The sequence below is a fragment of the Sander lucioperca genome, chromosome 1 (assembly GCF_008315115.2).
Source record: "Sander lucioperca isolate FBNREF2018 chromosome 1, SLUC_FBN_1.2, whole genome shotgun sequence".
NCBI lineage: Eukaryota > Metazoa > Chordata > Actinopteri > Perciformes > Percidae > Sander > Sander lucioperca.
Genome location: NC_050173.1, coordinates 34,979,972 through 34,999,136, shown reverse-complemented (window position 1 = coordinate 34,999,136; position 19,165 = coordinate 34,979,972). Strand labels below are relative to the sequence as shown.

General features: G+C 39.3%; 2 protein-coding genes across 6 annotated transcripts in view; both read left to right on the top strand.

The window, feature by feature from the left end:
• ndst1a (N-deacetylase/N-sulfotransferase (heparan glucosaminyl) 1a) overlaps positions 1–11,949 on the top strand; it is a 45,965-nt gene extending 34,016 nt beyond the window's left edge. For all 3 annotated transcript variants that reach the window (XM_031319420.2, XM_031319421.2, XM_031319422.2), the window contains exons 5-15: positions 70–224; positions 864–1,049; positions 2,170–2,298; positions 3,494–3,676; positions 4,110–4,206; positions 4,440–4,563; positions 8,057–8,231; positions 8,393–8,563; positions 8,957–9,066; positions 9,651–9,753; positions 9,887–11,949. In XM_031319420.2, coding sequence (XP_031175280.1) covers positions 70–224; positions 864–1,049; positions 2,170–2,298; positions 3,494–3,676; positions 4,110–4,206; positions 4,440–4,563; positions 8,057–8,231; positions 8,393–8,563; positions 8,957–9,066; positions 9,651–9,753; positions 9,887–10,006 — 1,553 coding nt within the window. In that variant the 3' untranslated portion in view covers positions 10,007–11,949. The remainder of the gene's footprint in view (positions 1–69; positions 225–863; positions 1,050–2,169; positions 2,299–3,493; positions 3,677–4,109; positions 4,207–4,439; positions 4,564–8,056; positions 8,232–8,392; positions 8,564–8,956; positions 9,067–9,650; positions 9,754–9,886) is intronic.
• Positions 11,950–12,847: 898 nt separating this feature from the next.
• Positions 12,848–17,558, top strand: cd74a (CD74 molecule, major histocompatibility complex, class II invariant chain a). Of its 3 annotated transcripts, none has more exons than XM_031319497.2 (9): positions 12,848–13,116; positions 14,266–14,432; positions 15,086–15,180; positions 15,346–15,399; positions 15,493–15,576; positions 15,680–15,758; positions 16,356–16,556; positions 16,661–16,726; positions 16,839–17,558. In XM_031319497.2, exons 1-9 carry the CDS (start codon positions 13,028–13,030, stop codon positions 16,844–16,846), a joined length of 843 nt encoding a protein of 280 aa, XP_031175357.1. In that variant the 5' UTR covers positions 12,848–13,027; the 3' UTR covers positions 16,847–17,558. The 3 variants fall into 3 exon arrangements, with proteins under 3 accessions (XP_031175357.1, XP_031175356.1, XP_035863694.1); XM_031319496.2 differs by having other exon boundaries at positions 14,266–14,435; positions 15,089–15,180; XM_036007801.1 differs by having other exon boundaries at positions 14,266–14,435; positions 15,089–15,180; positions 16,661–16,730.
• The last annotated feature ends 1,607 nt before the right edge of the window (positions 17,559–19,165 follow it).

Sequence of the window (19,165 nt, the reverse complement as noted above, 5' to 3'; positions counted from 1 at the left end):
TTTTTTCTGTTAACCTCTCTCGTCTTCCTCCATCTCCTCCCTCCTTTCCACCCTCTCTGTCATGTCCAGGAGCTGATGAGGAAGACCTGGGAGATGACCTGCTGCTTTCCTACGTGAAGGAGTTCTGGTGGTTTCCTCACATGTGGAGCCACATGCAGCCCCATCTATTCCACAACCAGTCCGTGCTGGCCGAGCAGATGTTGCTCAACAAGAAATTTGCCATGGTGAGTCACACATCGCGAGAATGTTTGGACACAACAGGAGGACACAGTGGAGTTTGTTAGCTTGCTCAGGTTGGAGATGTGCAGTCTAACAGCTCACTGTGGCAGCTCCTTCTTGTTCCATTAATCTCTTGCAAAAGTTCTAAATTGTCCGCTGACAGAGAGAGGACAAAAATGACATTGGCATTCTTTTCACCCTGTGTTTCGCCTGTTTAAACACATTTAACGTGAAGCAGCAGCAGCAGCAGTAGGATGTTCCACTTGCATTTGCAGTAACTTAACACAACTCTAATGCGACTGTAAGAGAGCAAACTGTAAACAGTGAGATTACACGCATTAATCGTTTTATTGTGAATTCCTCGTGTTTGTGTACGCAATCTTAATCCAGTGTGGGACTGGTGGACTCCTCCACTACCAATAAAGACTACTATTTAGAGAGAAAATTGCTGAAGGTAAATGCATTAATTAGCTATTGTGGAAAATATGCTGACCGTACAGTATCAAAAATGGGGTTTGATTTCATGAAAATCTTAAGGAATAAATTATAGCTTCAATATCTTGGAAGCTTGATGGGTTGACCTTTTCATTCTCCCTTCTTTTTGCCTCCTAACTCTCACTTGTGTGTTTTCTCTTAACCTCTAGGAGCATGGGATCCCCACTAATATGGGCTATGCGGTGGCGCCCCACCACTCTGGCGTCTACCCTGTCCACATGCAGCTGTACGATGCCTGGAAGAAGGTGTGGGGCATTAAGGTCACCAGCACAGAGGAATACCCACACCTGAAGCCTGCTCGCTTCCGGCGAGGTTTTATCCACAGCGGCATTAGCGTAAGATCACTTGTTCACACACACTGGACATCCATAAGGCATCATTATCTTGTTACCTCTGGCCCGTTGCTTTCCCTCCACTTTGCTTCTTAACAGCCATTATCTTTTCAGCCCTCTTAGGGTTCTCTTTCGCCATCTACATACTGTATGCTCTCCTTCAGTCATTCATTATCTCTCCCTCTCCACCTCCTCCAGTTCTTTTGTTCTTATTCTTCTCTCATGGCCAGCGGCTACTCTCCATCCTGCATTTGTCCATCATCCTCCTTTCCTCTCCGCCTCTGCTTTTCTTAAGTCTTATCCCCAAAGATACTGAGCAGACTCTTATTTTCATTTACCATATATCAATGAGGCAACATGAGTCCTGAGTAAGGCAATCATCTCATTAGTCCTGCTGGACTGTTGTATTCTTCTACCGAGTGTGTGATGATGGTGTAGTCAAGTGAACCAGTCTTGCATGAGACACCTGTCTGAGTAGTGCTGCCCAGTAGGCCTCAGCACCATAACGAAGAATGACATCTTTGTCAACAGCATAGCAAGTGTCTGCACATAACCAATCACACATCGCTAGCTGGTGTTGAATAATCTAGTTATGAGAGCAGAATTAAAGTTGAATAGATTACATTTAAGCGGTTCAAAAAAATAAAAATCATATCTATCTGTTTGCCAGGCTGACCTTCAGCACTGATGGGAAACAGTGCGGCCTCAGTCCAGTTCCTTTGTAGTGTTGGCATTCAGGCGGCCTGTGTGGTCTCAGAGCTCGACTCCCGTCCTTGAGATAGCACAGTCTGAATGGACAGTCTCCACTGCTTACTGATGATTGATATTCAGTTCCCTTGACACTCCAAACTGTAAACGCATTTCCATGAATTTCCATATAGACTCAGAGTGAATAAGAGGTTTACTTTGGCTAGATGAGCTGCATAATATGAATGTTATTGAAAGCAAACAATGTGTGGGGGAACCGCCTGGAGTATTGACAGCTCCGCTTTCAGTGGAGGGCTGATGGTGTGTGTGTTTATTTGTGTGAATGCATTTCTTTGGGATTTCTTTTTCATTTTGTTCTTCCTTCTTTTTTTCCTTTTTTGTCCTTTTGGTAACTTTGTGTTTGTTTATATCACAGGTGCTACCCAGGCAGACGTGTGGTCTTTTCACACACACCATCTTCTATAAAGACTACCCAGGCAGTCCGAATGAACTGGACAAGCTGATCAATGGAGGAGAACTCTTCCTCACTGTTTTGCTGAACCCTGTGAGTCAAATACACATCCACACGGCACAGCTTTTTGTCTTGCACACTTGGAAACCCATTTAACTGGCGGTGTAAAAACGAGGGACGGGACAATGACTAGTCGGTGACTCATGCAGTGATGTCTGCATTGTGCTTTCTTTGTTTTCACACTGAGCGCTTCTTTAATTGGAGCCGCATTCGTCAGTACGTTTTGTTTTGAGATGATAAAAAAAGGTTACTTTTATTATAATATCTGCAGCAAATGTCACTGCAGTCTGCAGATAATTCCATTCCTTTCAATGCCTGACTTTTTTAAAACAAACCATGTCCAAACTATAGAAGCACCCTTTGTTCAATTAATTTCATCATCGTTTGGTCTTTCCCTTATATCCATTTCTCCACAACGCTTTCCCAATGTGCATTTGTATAAACCTGAAAGGGAAGCATTCACGTGTGGTTTAGTGGCATGTCAGTGACACTGCCTCAGGATAGGTTCACAATTTTCTTAAAACAATAGTAAAACAGGTGCTCATATGAACATTGCAACAGGTTTTGCTTGTCCTCCTGTTCATACCGGCCCTGAAGAGATCAGTTTCTGTCAGTGACAAAGTCCACAGGAAGGGATCTCTTAATGCAATGTACCGCCAGCACCAGCCTATTGTTTTCAGACTTAAAGTTAAAAATTGTTAACTTAACCTTTAATAGTTGAGCTGCTCTAATGCTGATGAGACAGTTAAAATCAATTATACTGTATAGTGATACAAATGGTCAAGTCAAATTTAGTTGATCAAGTAACACTTATTTTCATTAACAATTAATCTGTTTATTCTTTTCTTGATGGATCAATGCATTGTTTAGTCTGTTTAGAGTTTAGCAAAACAAATAATTATGATCACCTGACGCTCAATATGTCTTCCAATTACTTGTTTAATTGGACCCACAGTGAACAAAGATAATACATAGATATTACAAATGATACATGTCCCATATGAGAAATAAATTGTATTTACATTTTAGAAGCCAGAACAATCAAATGTCTGGAATTTTCTGTCAGTGGACAAATCAATGAAATAAAGACTAATTGTTTTAGCTCCAGCTAAATTAATATAGTACATATTAATAATAGTGTGCCATTTACACAGTTCATTCCACAATATGGAGTTTACCTTCATCCCCTTTAATAACTCTTACTCTGCTTGTTCCTTCCCATGCACAGATTAGTATCTTCATGACTCATCTGTCCAACTACGGGAACGATCGTCTCGGCCTGTACACCTTTAAAAGCCTGGTGACGTTCCTCCAGACGTGGACCAACCTGAAGATGCAGACCCTGCCACCTGTTCAGCTGGCTCAGAAGTACTTCAGCCTGTTTCCCTCTGAGAGAGATCCACTATGGCAGGTGATTATGATGATGATAATTTATTTACATATTCATTACATATTAAATTTGCATTCAGTAGTCATTTTGTGACAGCTTACAGTAATGGAATGCGGCAATAATGTCACAATATAGCAAACAAAGGTGCTGTACAAAACACATTGTATGCCTTAAAATATGACATTAAACAGTAATGGATTGGATCCTTTGCAGTGCATACTATATGCAGACACAGCATTTTTATGATTTTGGCAATGAGTCATACATTGTTTTATCGATGGATGGAGAGCAATGTAGTTACCCACCCTAACATATTAAATGCATCTCCTTTGGTAAGTGCCTGACAAGCAACCTTAACCTGCATTCTCTTGTATTGTTAAATTGACATTGTTGTTAAATTTCTGTAAGAACTGCACTTAAAACAAAGGATTGTTTATCTATTTTGTGGCTACAGGATCCTTGTGAGGACAAAAGGCACAAGGACATCTGGTCCAAAGAGAAAACATGTGACCGCTTCCCCAAACTGCTCGTCATCGGGCCTCAGAAGACAGGTAAGACGCAATGCTTCAACACCCCCTACAGGATGGATTTGGAAAATATTAGATCAGTTTATCTTTCAGTTCAAAGCAGATGTCCTGTCTTGTTGTAAGTGGTTTGAATGAGTTTTCTTTTCTTTGAAAATCAAAGGTAGTAGATTAACAGGATATGCACTCTCTTAAACTTCTTGTTTTTTTCTTTCACCTTTTTTCTTTTACACTACTTTGTTCTTTCTTTCCACTCTCAGGGACGACAGCGCTCTACCTGTTTCTTGGCATGCACCCTGACCTGACCAGTAACTACCCCAGCAAGGAGACCTTTGAGGAGATCCAGTTCTTCAATGGGCACAACTACCACAGAGGCATTGACTGGTAAGAAACTTCACAGACACACCCCAGTGTTTGGTAACGGTGCTGGGAAGCAGTTACCAGCTACCAACCACATTTAACTAGCTGGTTTTTTTACATTAATTTTGCGAGTTTATTAACTCTTCTCGTACATTTTTCTCAGCATTTCAATCGGGTTTACTTTCAAACTAAGGGGCCATCCACACGGAGACGCTTTTTGATGCAGACGCACATGTTTAGTATCGTTTAGGCCACCTGTCCAAACAAATTCTGTAAACGCACTGCCTGAAAACGCACTTTTTTGAAACCTGGTCTCAGGGTAAAACAATTCGAAAACTGCTCTCTTTTGGCTTCGTTTGGACGACGAATACGTCCATGTCGATGATGTCATCACCACACGCCTCGACCTCTTACCCGCAGTCCCGCACTAATGCACGGCCACACACACACTGCGGTGAAGCTAAGCGAGCATATCCCATCTCCATGGTCAAACCAGATCACTTCATCTAAATACTTTGTCTCTGCTCCCTGACACTTCCCTCTGTTCTGCCGGTCCTGGATTGTACACAAGATATATTGCTAACGTTATGTAGCTAACCTTAAACATCGCTAAAGTAGCTGACCGCTACAGCAGCGACGTAGCTAACGTTAGCTGCTATAGTTAGCTGTTTATAAAGTGGAAGTAGACAACTTATCAACTAGCTAGCTAATCTGTCTGCTTAACAACTCCTTGAACGGGTTATAGTAACTTTTACCACGGCTTATTGTAGAAAGGCTACTGCAAGAAAAACGTGTAGATTATCAAAAAGACATTGGCTCATTGATGTTTGTTTGACTGCCGATGTTAGCTAGCGTGCTGCAATCATGTCCAATGGCAGACAGAATTGCAAAATAAAAAGCAATCCAACAGCATATTATACAATGTAAACAAAGACACGTTTTCTTGCGGCAGCCTTTATAAAAATGAGCAGTGGTGAAAGTTATTATAGTCCATGGATGTATTAAGAGAACGTTATAGTCTAGTCATGTTATGATGGGAAGTGGAAGTGACGATGCTCTTCTCCGTTTTTGGTGAATTTCTGTAGCAGAAACAGCGGCGCCTAATAGGCCTGGAATATGAAGTAGCATGTTGAGTCTTTTACAAATGGATCTGTTTGGACGCAACTGTTCTTGAAACAAATCCAGGGAAGACGGGTAAAAAAAAAAGATTGTTTTGGTACGTGTGGACGTGGCCTTTTGTAAGCACATAGTTATCATGGCTTGAGGGAGTAACACTTTACTTTAAAGGTCCCATATTGTAAATAAGTCCGATTTCTATGTCTTTATTTTAAAAATAAAGCAGGTCAAGGTGCTAACTAAATACTAGGAAAGTATCAAAATGCATTATTATAAACTGTGCCTTCAAACGAGACGTCAGGACTTCTGTAAGGTTGTGATGTCATAACTATGCTATATATAGGTAGAAGGTGTCGCTACAGTGCCGTTACAGTCATTCCCTGACGGCAATGATGGTGCAGAGACTCCGAAAGACTCAGAGACCGGATGTTGTCATTTCCAATGCAACAGCGCCAGTACCAGTGTTGCTTTCAGCACAGGCTAAAATGACTTTAATTTAGGCTTAGGGTTCGGCTTTGGATTCGGCCAAACCATATATATATATATATATATATATATATATATATATATATATATATATATATATATATATATATATATATATATATATATATTCGGCCGAATATACATGTAGGGTTCGGCTAAGGATTCGGCTGAACCCTATACATATTCGGTTGAATATATATATATTAGGGCTGTCAATCGATTAAAAAAATTAATCTAATTAATCACATACTCTGTAATTAATTAATCGAAATTAATCGCATACATAATTAACGGTGCCTGAACCGATACTTTTTCAGAAAGTAAAAAAAGAAAAGAAAAAAAGGGTACTAAACAACAGTTGGTGACATTAAAGAACGGCTTGTTTATTGCTAAGGCCATATGGTCAAAATTAAATGATTTAATAATAATGTATAACAATAACTTATTTCACTAGTAAATTGCTGTTGAACGACAAAAACAACCACCAGGTGGGAAAAGGACATTTACAATAACTTCAAATGCACCACGAGGCTGTAGTTTACCAGTTTCATTGAACGCACCGTCTGTGTTGTTTTTCCGACGGCTGAAACACAGTCAAACTTTACACCGTTTAGCGTTAGCTGTCAGCATTTTTTAATCCAGCTACTAGCTAGCGGTAGGCTAACGTTAGCTGCTGTCGACATAGACATATATAGAGTCTACTCTATATATGTCTATGGCTGTCGAGTATAGTGTTAACTAGCGTCATGTGCAGCGATGTTTGTGTTGCCGTCTGTTTCAGAGCATCAGAAGAGCGCAGACATATCAGTGGCATCAGATTTCGGTAGCCAGGGTTGGCAGGAAGAAGATTTTTACAAGTAAATGTTATTAAATTAAATGTTAAAATTAATGATCCAGGCAGCACATTCTCGTCTCCCTCCTTCATTTTACAGTCCAATGGTGGCTAGAACGGCTGGAATGGATTAATCTGCGTTATTTTTTCTCAGATTAATTAATCGAAATTAACGTTATTTTGCCCTAATTTTAACGCGTTATTTTGCCCTAATTTTAGCCCTAATAAATATATATATATATATATATATATATATATATATATATCCGGCCGAACATATATAGGGTTTGGCCGAAGCTGAACCCTATATAAGACGAATATATGTAGGCCGAATCCTAAGCTGAACCCTTAAATATTCGGCCGAATATCTATAGGGTTCGGCCGAATCCAAAGCCGAACCCTATATATATTTATGGTTGTTGTAGTTCTAATAAACATATGTTTGCTTCAGTAAAACTTGAATATACCGGAAACATTTTCCATATCTATCTATATGTAGGAGTGTGTGTATGTGTGTGAAATATTGTGCACAAAAAAAAATAAAAAATTAAATAACCATTAAAAACATTATAGTTTATTTACTTTACTTTCAATTTCATACCCCAAAATGCTAGGGCTGTTTCTATTTAATGCAAATCAAATCAAGAATCAAAATGCAAATGATGCCAAGACCCCACACAACAACAAACATTCCATTAGTGGAATTCCTAAGAGCAAGACCAGCAACACCATTAACCCATATTAAGTTAGAAATTCACTGTTTTAAGTTTCCTGAAGGTTTAATTGATTTGAAACCTGCATCAATGAGAAGCTTCATGCATCACAGCACAACGAGTCCAAAACAATATTTACTTGGCAGGCTTGATATTTATGTGAGTGGGCTGCTCAAATATTAACATTGTACGTGCTGCTAGATGTGTTTTATTATTTTATTTTTTTGTATGCGAGGTGACAAGCTGTTGCACATGGCCGGTCACCCACACAGTGTGCAGATAAATTGTCCTTATCTACGGAGAGCAAATTGGACCAGATCAACTATAGCTGCTTGTAACACTTAGTATGTTTGTGTTTGTTGTGTGTTAGGTATATGGAGTACTTCCCTCTGCCCTCCAACACCAGTTCAGACTACTACTTTGAGAAGAGTGCCAACTACTTTGATTCTGATGTGGCTGCTCAGAGGGCTGCAGCTCTCCTGCCCAAAGCCAAGATCATCACCATCCTCATCAACCCAGCGGACAGAGCTTACTCCTGGTACCAGGTCTGTCACAGGCAACCCTTAACCAGACAAAAACTTATCATGTAAAGTGTTAACTCTAAAGTAAATACACAACACCCACTGCTCTGTTCATCTTTGTCTCAAGTCATTGTTATATAGTTAGGAATTTATTTTAGACTTATCCCCCTTAACTCTGCACACAGCACCAAAGAGCCCACGATGACCCGGTAGCGTTGAAATACTCCTTCCACAACGTCATCACCGCAGGCCACGACGCTCCAGTCAAACTACGGGTCCTCCAGAATCGTTGTCTGGTGCCAGGCTGGTACGCCATCCACCTGGAGCGCTGGCTCAACTACTACCACTCCAGCCAGGTACCATGGGTGAATTCATGCACATAGTAATGGGTAGTATACAGTAACCAGCCCAGTTAACTCAGGTCGGGGTGGGGAAGAACTTTCTATCTATCTATCTATTTATCTATTTATCTATCTATCTATCTATCTATCTATGAGGGAAGGGAGCTGCTCAGAAAAACACGCTCTTGTTGCCCCAAAATGAATATACTAAAAAAGTTGTAACAGTCTATCAGCAGATTTTCAGGGAGCCATTGTTGTAATAAAAAGAACATTTGTAAATTTTAACCTGGAGCATTTTTAAATTTGTAAAATGATTGTGATAATTATGTGAGTGTTTTTCACAGCTGTTACGCACGAGACTGTCCTGCTTGGTTTCTGACATTTGGGTACTGTTTGTGTCTCACCCAGTTGTTAGTCTTGGATGGGCAGATGCTGAAGACTGAACCTGCTTCAATCATGGATAAAATCCAGAAGTATCTGGCCCTGGTCAACGTCATCAACTACCACAAGATCCTAGCGTGAGTATCGTTCTTAACTTTAAATCACTCACAGTCTGATTTCTTCAACTGCCATGTTTACAAATCAATTTAAAGATTGATTTATAGCTATACACTCCATAGTTTACACCAGATCTTTTAAGTAAGAAAAAGGTGTCGCACACTCTGACTCATATGCACGTTTCTATTTTAGTCTACTTCTATTAATCAGCACCTCACTACACTACTTTTCTATCTTACATTAGACTTTTCATGTGTAGGGTTCCAAATGAGTTAAGTTTCAGGTGTTACAAGGCAGATGTGTAAGACTTCATTTTATTTGTCTAGTAGAAATCAGTTTCTGCTCTTATTTTGTTGTAGAAATCAACAATCTGTTGCAAGGCTTTTACTTTGGAACATTTTTTAGACTTAGGGGTAAAGATGCCGACTGTAAACCGCAACACTCGTTTCCTGTCATCTCTCTACTGGAGCCATCGAAGAAAGGCATAAAATGTCCAAATAAATGAGATGTAACTATAGGAAGGTTGTGACTGGTAACTGTAGATTTGAACGCTAAGTATTCTATAGCTTTGTATTACATTCTTTTATGTATCTACGATGTACAGGTTTGACCCTAAGAAAGGCTTCTGGTGTCAGCTGCTGGAGGGAGGAAAGACCAAGTGTTTGGGGAAGAGTAAAGGGCGCAGGTACCCTGACATGGACCCTGAGGTATGATCATTGCCAGACTTTTGTTTTAAGAAATACATTTTATCATCTGTTAATATTTCACCTTTCATTTTCACTATTTTTGACAATGTTTTTGTAAATGGGTTTTCATCTTACCTCCTTTTGTCTCCTTCAGTCCCAGGGCTTCCTCAGGGAGTACTATAGGGATCACAACATTGAGCTGTCCAAGCTGCTCTACAGGATGGGTCAGCCGCTGCCCAGCTGGCTCAGAGAAGAGCTGGTCCACACCAGGTAGCAGCACCACAGGGGGAGACCACAGCTCCACACACTGAACCACTGCTCCGCCCTGCTGGGGAACTCTGCCCGAGTGGCCTGAAATGTTGAAGATCCCAAATAGTTTTGAAAGAGACTGAAATATATCCAAATTAGAGGATGGGATACCCAACCAGAACTCAAAACGCAACTGTGATCTTCCCAAATGAACAGGACAACATTGGATGGTGAGCAACGAGAGAGTGTAGTTGCTTTCAGCAGCTGATAGCGATCCCCTCCCTCCCTGAGCTTCGAGATGCTGTTACTCCCCTGCAGGACAAACCAGGACCATGGATGCCCTAAAACTGGCCTCCGCTGTGTCCTGCAGAAGAAGGAAAGGCTCGATGACGCACAACAGGGACCTTGAGGGTTTGATAATCACGTCCGTGCTCTCCTAATCAATCCTTCTCTGCTTCGCATGAACTTCATCTCGAAAATCAAAGGAAGGAAAAAAAAAAACGTCTGAAGCTTGAGCAGTCGTAAGTTTCAGCTCTGGGAAACAGGTGGAAGCAATGATCACGACATCACCTGTGTCTCCAGCTATGAGTTGTGGTGTTAGGAGCACATTAAAACAGGCAACTTAACATTAACTTAAATGGATGACAGCCTGATTGACAGAGAGACATTGGTTGCAAATGCCTTTGACATAAGTAAGTGTTTGTATGAGAGGAGATGAAATGGGACATCTGGAGTCTTGACTCAGGCTGCATGTTGTAGCCTTACTCGATAGGCTTTGGTAGAATCTAGTTATCGCATTTACAAGTGCCAGGACAGAATCTTCATTAAAATATTACCACGTGGACTTTTGAGGGTTCGTTTTTTTTTTTTTAAGGTTTTATGTCTTCTTTTCTCAGATTTTGTTTTAACGTATCTATAATGCTGACAGCAATGCATTATTGTAGAATGTACCAAAACTAAACATCTTAGCTCAGTTTTCTCATATAGGCCAGGTGTATACAACACTTGTTTGTTCAAACTGTTCGGCTCAGCCTCCTCTGTAGTCAGTTCCATGACCATTAAATTGGCTAGAGAAGGTACAGTAGGATAGATGTTGATAGCACAATATTTAAGGCACTCAAGTGGACATCGATTCTGAACATACAGGTTACTGGAAAGCACACTAACAAAATGCATCCTACTACAATCTGTGAAGAAGATCATAAGCTAGCTACTGTATGTTTAATTACACACTCTGGTCATAGAGATTTAGATAGTGTACAGAACAAGATTGCTCATTTCAAATCTGTTTTCAGCATTGAATTTTTAATTTTGTTGTTGTCAAAACTGTATATTTTGTCTTTATATTTTGTTTCATTTCCTTTAGTAGTGGAGTTTAATTTTGGGGTAAAAAGCTGTCTCTGGGAAAAAGCGTTTAAAGTTGCCAGGCAAACCAACAGTAGGCCCAGTGAGACCATACAGACGTTTGGTTGTCGGTCAAGGTGTTACCACTGCAACTAGATGTCAAGCATAGATAACAAAAAGCTGCTCTTATTGCAATAGTTTTGTACAATGTTCTGATGTAATAACAATGCACATGTTGGTCCTTTATTTCATGACTTTGTAATGTACATAATACGCAACCCTCGGTATACCTAAATTATTGAATGTGTTTGGGTTTACACTCTCCATCAGCACATTCCCATAGTGTGAAATGTCAGTGCTGTACTGAGGGGAGTTTGGATTACTTCATCATGCGGAGCTGTGTCGCTAAGATTGTTTCCTCTCATGTCCTCTCACTGCCAACTATTGTACACAGGTACTGAGTCTCTCCATATAAAGTATTAAGTGATAACATAACGGCAATGATGGTACTAATCTCCTGGACTGTATGATAAAGATTTGTAATTGTTGTCAATAATTTTTACAGTGTAACTAATATTGTCGGTGCTTTTTAATTTGCAAATAAAACACCACTGTATTTTTCAATAGTTGGATCTTTTGCCCTTCTTTTATCATATATCATATCATATTATATTAAATATTTTATTTAATTGAGCGTCACTCTAAATTCAAAGCAAACCGGATGATGGCGGGTGCTTTTGTGCAGAGATTTCTAGAAACTTACATCACTGTCTGGATTGAACATGGCTGAAAACTAGATTGGTTTGTCTTTTGCTTTCACTTCATGGTGAGGTACTTCAGAGAACAAAACGCCCTGAATATCTCTCTCGCATAAAGCATGGTTCTACAACAAAATACACTTTTGGTTTTTGTTCTGATGGTTAACCTAACCCAGGGTATAGATTAATGTCAATGTGGCCAATGTTTTTCAATTCTAATTCCTTATTTGGGAAAACACCAAAAATGTACCAAAGAACTATACATAGTTGTTGTTCCAGGAAGTAAGGTGCATTGTATTGTGCAAGGTAATTGCTGCATTTAAGAATAATAATAAATAGAAGTTAAAATACAATTAATGTCTGCATGATTACAAATGATAAAGGTATTCTAGGTAGTTATTATAAATGTATTGTTGCTCTGTTATTGTTGGTATTGGAGGTAGTAGTAATACTTTTATTATTTGATTTTTGCCTTTTATTGTTTATTTCTTTACCCTGTAAAGCACTTTGCTAAAAGGGATAATGTATTTAAGTATTCACAAAGTATTCTAGTACAATATATATCTAATATAAGTATAGTGGTAATAAAAACAATATGTATTGGGATTAAATCTACATTAATTGAATTGAATCGACAGTGTTTGTTTAGAATTAGCACTTTTTAATAATTTAAATAAATAAACCCACGCTCCTTCACTATTGTCTGCCTCTATCAACAAGTGATGGTAGAATAATCTGACCAATCACAGCTCGCACGCTCTCACAGCTCCACTGAGCCATCCCACAGCGCTTTTAAAACGGGGACTTTCCACATCCCTTCACCTTTCGAAAGAACCTGTCTGGTATTCCTTCCTCATTTCTCAGACCATTTATCTACTTGACCCGCCGGACTTTATTAACTTTCTTGCTGCTGTTGAAGAAGTTGAGACAAACTTGCAGAAAAGATGGCCCAATCTGGAGAAGATGCTCCCCTGGCCAGAGGGAGTCTGGCGGGCAGTGAAGAAGTTCTTGTTGCCCCTGCAGGACCCACAGGGTGAGAGGAACCATTAATAAAATTCTAATCCTTACTAATAAAGTACTTGTTCCTCTGTGTATAGCTGGATTAAACTACTACATTTGAAATTAGTGGCTAATATAGGCTACAGGAATAACACTTATTTGTTTAAATTGTGTTTATAGATTCTGTTATTCCTAAATGCGATGATAATTGAAGTCTCATCTTTTCATCAGATTAGTTCATGAAAAAATATATTTTAGTGTATTGAGTTTTTGTTTTCCAATATTTGATATGGTTGCTTTTTTTTAATTTTAATTTTTTACATTAATTATATTGTAAAGCATTAGTAACCTTCATTTCGGACGCTTCACAGAAGGCGTCTGCCTAGTAACGGGTGATGCTGTCATACTATTGGTCCATGATTAAGCACAGCGAAAAGCTATTGGCCAATGTTTTACATTCCAACTTAGAAATACACATGATTTATGAGTCTTTTAACTTAATAATCTCTCTAATGTATGACAAATATTAGTTATTTGTGAGGGATAAATAAGGCGTAAGCTATTATTTCCCTTACGTCACTGACTATTTTGTTATGTATTTAGTTTTAATAATATACTCAAGATAAATTATAACTAACATATTAACATCTTAATAAAAGTGTCCAGTTAGATGACATTGTTTGCATATAGTAGCTACAGTAACTACATGGAGTTTCTGAGTTGTAGTTTTACTTCATTGTAGTAAAACTATTTATGAAAAAGTGTACAGTTGTGACCTTTTTGTGAGAGAAAAAACATATTTTGTACACTTGTTCATACATCTTGAATAGGCTAAAGAGTAGTTGTATGTGTACATCTTTATAAACACCAGGAGAAGGCGTCTGCCTAGTAACAAGTGATGCTCACATTCTATTGGCTGATTATAAGCAGCAGAGAAAAAGGCTGACTTTATTTTTTGGTCTCAGGACTTGATGACGAGATATGTTGGTTTTCCTTTCTTTAGAATATGGGTAATGGTTTACATATCCATGGGGCTTTTTCACAAATAGCACTTTTGGAAATGCCCCCAAGTAAATTTTATACCTTGGAATCTTTTCTACAATTTAATCTCACTTTTAGTCTATCTGAATATGGGTGCTGCTTTATCCTAACATATTTCTTTCTATTTCTCTCTCTCTCTCAGGGGCTCTAACAGGCGTGCCTTGAAGGTGGCAGGCCTGACCACCCTGGCATGTCTGCTGCTGGCCAGCCAGGTCTTCACTGCCTACATGGTGTTTGACCAGAAGCAGCAGATCCACTCGCTGCAGAAGAACACAGACAGAATGGGCAAACAGATGACCCGCTCATCCCAGGGTAAATAGAGGCATTAAAGTCCTAATGATCAGACAGGGTGGTACAAGCAGGAATATGTCATTAATGAGGAGTAGTTTGTAAGACAGGAGGAGGAGGAGGAGGAGGAGGAGGAGGGGGAGGAGGAGGGGGAGGAGGAGAAGGAGGATGTAGGAATAAGGAGGTGAATAGGGAAGTGAAAGTTTGCTTAGTTTACGGAACTTCTCTTCTGAAAGCTGGACAGACAACAGTTTTTGCTGGTGATTCATAGGGGAGAAACCAGCTGTGTCATATGGATTTACTATTATATAATAATATAACACATCCGGTGTTGTTGTGATGAAAAGCATCCTTTTGAGCTTTGATGATGTGTTGCCTGCATTTTATTCAGTTTGAATTTTGTTTGTATATGTTTTAGTTGAAGTTATTTATGTATTTATTTATTCTGTGAAGCTTTAATGTTTTTCTGTGTGTAATGATGGAATTTTAGATAAGGTATTTGTGTGTATTTCAAACCACAAACAACAAATCAGATGTTCATTGGCTTTTAGGCAAACACAGAGATTCTCTCCCCAAATTTCATTATTTTTGCACTTTTTTCTTTACACATTTTTTGCAATGTCATACTTTTTTTTTTTTTTTTTTTCCAATTAATCTTTTTGTTTGTTTGTTTACAGCTGTGGCTCCAATGAGGATGCAGATGCCCATGAACAGCCTTCCTCTGCTGATGGACTCCACTTTGGATCAGGACACCACGACACCCATGACTGTAGGTTCACACCTGCCTCCTATAAAATACAACTAATTTAACTCTATCTAGGTGGCAACAGACTTGTTTAAGATTTCAAATATTGTCCTGGATGTTGTGTAATGATTGAATATATTTCAACATGAATTTGAACAAACATTTGACTCCTGTGTTCCCGCCCATCAGAAACTGCAGGACACTCTTGTCAGCGTGGAGACGCAGCTGAAGGATCTCATGCAGGTATGTTGCACTCTGTATCCTGTGTGTATTCACATGGCTGATGTGTCTAACGTCTAAAGTGTTGTCACTAAGCTCTGGTCATGTTTCGAACAGGACTCCCAGCTGCCACAGTTCAATGAGACCTTCCTGGCCAACCTGCAGAGCCTGAAGCAGCATGTGAATGAGAGCGAGTGGAAGGTAAAGCTTCACAAACATTTACATCAAGACTACTAAAAGTAAAATAGAAATGAATTAAATTAGTCAGTCATGTTTTTATTTTTTTACATTTTGCACTCTGCAGAGCTTTGAGTCCTGGATGCGTTACTGGCTGATCTTCCAGATGGCCCAGCAGAGTCCTGCTCCCCCAACAGCTGCATCAGGTTACTGCAACTTTCTTTCCTTTACATTTGAGTGTTTAGCTGATATCAGATTTAGCTCTGATCCACACTGGTGCTGTTACAGTAGATGCTGGTTTTCCTACATTTCCAGTAATGGGTTTTAGGACTGTGGCTGTAATATATTACTATGGCAATATTGATGTATGAGAGATTATGCTGAGCAGCGATAAAGTGACGCTTGGAGTTTATAGGATGCATACCAGTGCTTGTTTAAGGTAACTTTTACAACCATGTTCATTATTTTGCTGCAAAAAGGTTAACAATTGCATACCAAATATTTTTTCTACTGTCACGTTCAAGAGCATTTATAGAGAAGGTTGTTCACAGCCAGGCTAGCTTTTTCCCTGTTTCCAGTGTTTGTGCTATGCTAAGCTAACAGGCGTTTAGCTTCACATTCAATGCACATATAACATATATATATATATATGTATATATATATATATATATATATACTCTCAGCAAGAAAGTCCATGAGCATATTTCCCAAAATGTAGCATTAACTTGGCTGCAGTCACCAGAAATAAACACCAAACAGGCCTTTAATGTCCCATATTCTGTACTCTTTCCATCATCCCTCAGCCTCTGTGATCAAGACCAAATGCCAGATGGAGGCAGCACCTGGAGCCTCCAAGATCGGTTCCTACAAGCCCCAGTGTGACGAGCAGGGCCGCTACAAGCCCATGCAGTGCTGGCACGCCACTGGCTACTGCTGGTGTGTGGACCAGACTGGCGCAGTCATCGAGGGCACCACCATGCGCGGCCGCCCCGACTGTCAGAAAGGTAGAAGACACTGATTAAAGGACTTTTGATTCAACGAATCTGATCTGTAGCTTTTCATGAATGACAAACTTCATTGGGCCATTTTTCTCTCCTGTTCATTTTAGCCTCAGTTTATCCTCGTCGCATGATGTTTGCGCCCAGGCTGATGCAGAAGACCATCAGCATCGACAGTGAGTGCCTCAAATTAGTTTTTTTTTTAGCGGATTAATAGTTAAGATGTTTATTAATAAACCTGTGTTTGTTGCTACACATCATCACATGTTGTGTTTTTCTTTTTTCCAGATGAGTGAAGAAAATGCAGCAAAGTGTGGGGTGTTTCTTTTCATCAAGCTTTGCAGACACAAGAATCAAAGTTATCTTTAAGTAGAATCAGTTAGTACACTTCCATGTAATCTCTTGATTTTTATCATTTTGCTGGTAGCTTGAAATCAAATCAATAGAGGCCTGTTACAGTGTATTGCTTTTAATTTTTGTGTTTTATTAAAGTAAATTGTGGGGTGTTCACATTGACATTTTAACATAAAGATGTTCTTATCATCTACAGTATATTAAAGTATGTCTTTTAAACGTGTTTATCTTTAAAGAATGCTTTAAGGGTTGGATCACCCAAATTACATATTTTCTCTTTTACCTCTACTAGTATCTAGAGATGGAGGTAGTTCAGGTTTGAAAATGTCGCCTGTGAGGTGTCTGCCTCCACCCTACAACAATGGGATGTTTATGGTGGATATAGCGTTGAAATATTATGTTTAAAAATGTAAACAGCTAGACTCGTTTCAGAAACAATGTCCTTTGTTAGTCTGATAATCCACAGACCACACTCACAACAAACTAACCCAACCAAAACTATCTTTATGGCTATATTTATGAGAGTTTAGTGAAAAAAATATGGTTGTTTTTGTGATTTGGGTAAACCGACCCTCTAAAGGTTGTGAACAAAGACGTGACTTTTCTATGAAGGTGTTTGTGTTAAGAAGGCTAAATAAAGGTTTCCTAACAACTCTGTTTGCATTAGTACACATATGTTTAACCCCTAGTCATGTTTATATATATATATATATATATATATATATATATATATATACCATAAAGTTATTGTTGACGCTGTAGACAAAGTAAGGCCGAAATAAACTTGAACCTGATTAGATGCATTGACACTGCTCACTTTTCTACCATTCTTTCTGGTTTAAAGTTTCACTTTTCACTGAACCACACTGGACTTTTACACTTTATTGTATACATTTCCTGTTCAAAAACCTAAACATGTAGCAGTTTCTATAGTTTATTAATTTAATTATCCTTTAATTCTCATTCTCCCTGACTTGTTCATCATTTTACAAACACCTATCACTCCCTATTTCCCCATAAGTTAAAGTCGTTCCCCAAAGTTAACAAAGCCGGCCAGTTTAAATGAGGAAATGCTTATCATCAAATCAATATAATTAAATTAACATGGTTCTGATGGGCAAAGAAGAAAACCATTGTGTTGATGACATAAATATCATAATGGCGAGATAAGTTTGGGGAATTTAGTCCTGCTTTGAGGAAGTGCTGTATGTTCTAGTACACTGGTCTTCTCTTTGTTTTGGTGGAGGTGTGAGGAAGAGGAAGGGAAGTGGGAACCCCTTTAGCATAAAACCAGAAGTCAGCTAAGAATAAAAACATGGAACGCAGTAACCAGTTGTAGTCAACATCTCCAGCCAAACTGATCAGACGGTAAAGTGCTTAACTTGAAGGCATATGTTGAATTTATGTTCTTTTAATCTGTTTTAAGGACCAGTTGTAGATACAGGAGATCATAGAACTTTTATATTATGAACCCAACAGTTGTCTAGTTGGAATAAGCACAGCTTTTAACACTGCTTGCAGTGCTTGGGATGTATGACATCAATGGCAAAAGAGGGATTTTTTTTAAATATAGTATCTCCTCTCTGGACATTTTCAGGTGTTGCTGACAGTCCTCCTGCCTACCATGACACTGAATCAAAAATTGATTCTGCTCCTGCTTTTGGGACTCACTGTCACTTCAGGAGCGGCTGCTTCTCTTTGCGTTTTAAGCGAGAATATATATTGGATGCAACTTTTCTTCAGTTAATCCAGATAGATAAACTCATTTTCAACAATGTCACAATCTCCTCTTTATTTATCAGTGAATCTGATATCCCTCTTCTGTCCCAGTTAAATCTGAGTTTGGAAGATGTCCTGCCAGAGTTACCAGAAGCATCTTCAATTAAAACTCTTGAACTAGAAGACGTAATAGTGGAACCCCTCTCTCTTCCATCCCTCCTTACAGGCGCTCTACCGCTGGTTGTTTGGCTCCCTGAAATCTCTCGTTCTTGTTCATTCTGGCCTGGTTGAGATTGACTGCAGCTGGGCTCATAGAGTAGAAAACCTGGCTCAGCTGGATCTCTCCGAGAACCCCATCTCTGTCACCAGCTTGCAGAATATTTCACATTGCCCCTTTCTTTCATTCAAGTACCTGAAATCTCTTCGTCTGAGATGCAGCAACCTCACCTCCCTCCAGTCTCTCTGCACCATCCTGAGTCTTACCCCTGCCCTCACTGAACTTGATGTCAGCAGGAACAATTTCTCCATCATCCACTATCCAC

Coding starts and splice junctions, on each gene's coding strand:
- cd74a (XM_031319497.2), top strand. CDS start 13,028: ATGGCCCAATCTGGAGAAGATGCTCCCCTGGCCAGAGGGAGTCTGGCG. Junction 13,117..14,265: donor GCCCCTGCAGGACCCACAGG/GTGAGAGGAACC, acceptor TCTCTCTCTCAG/GGGCTCTAACAGGCGTGCCT. Junction 14,433..15,085: donor ACAGATGACCCGCTCATCCC/AGGGTAAATAGA, acceptor TTTGTTTGTTTA/CAGCTGTGGCTCCAATGAGG.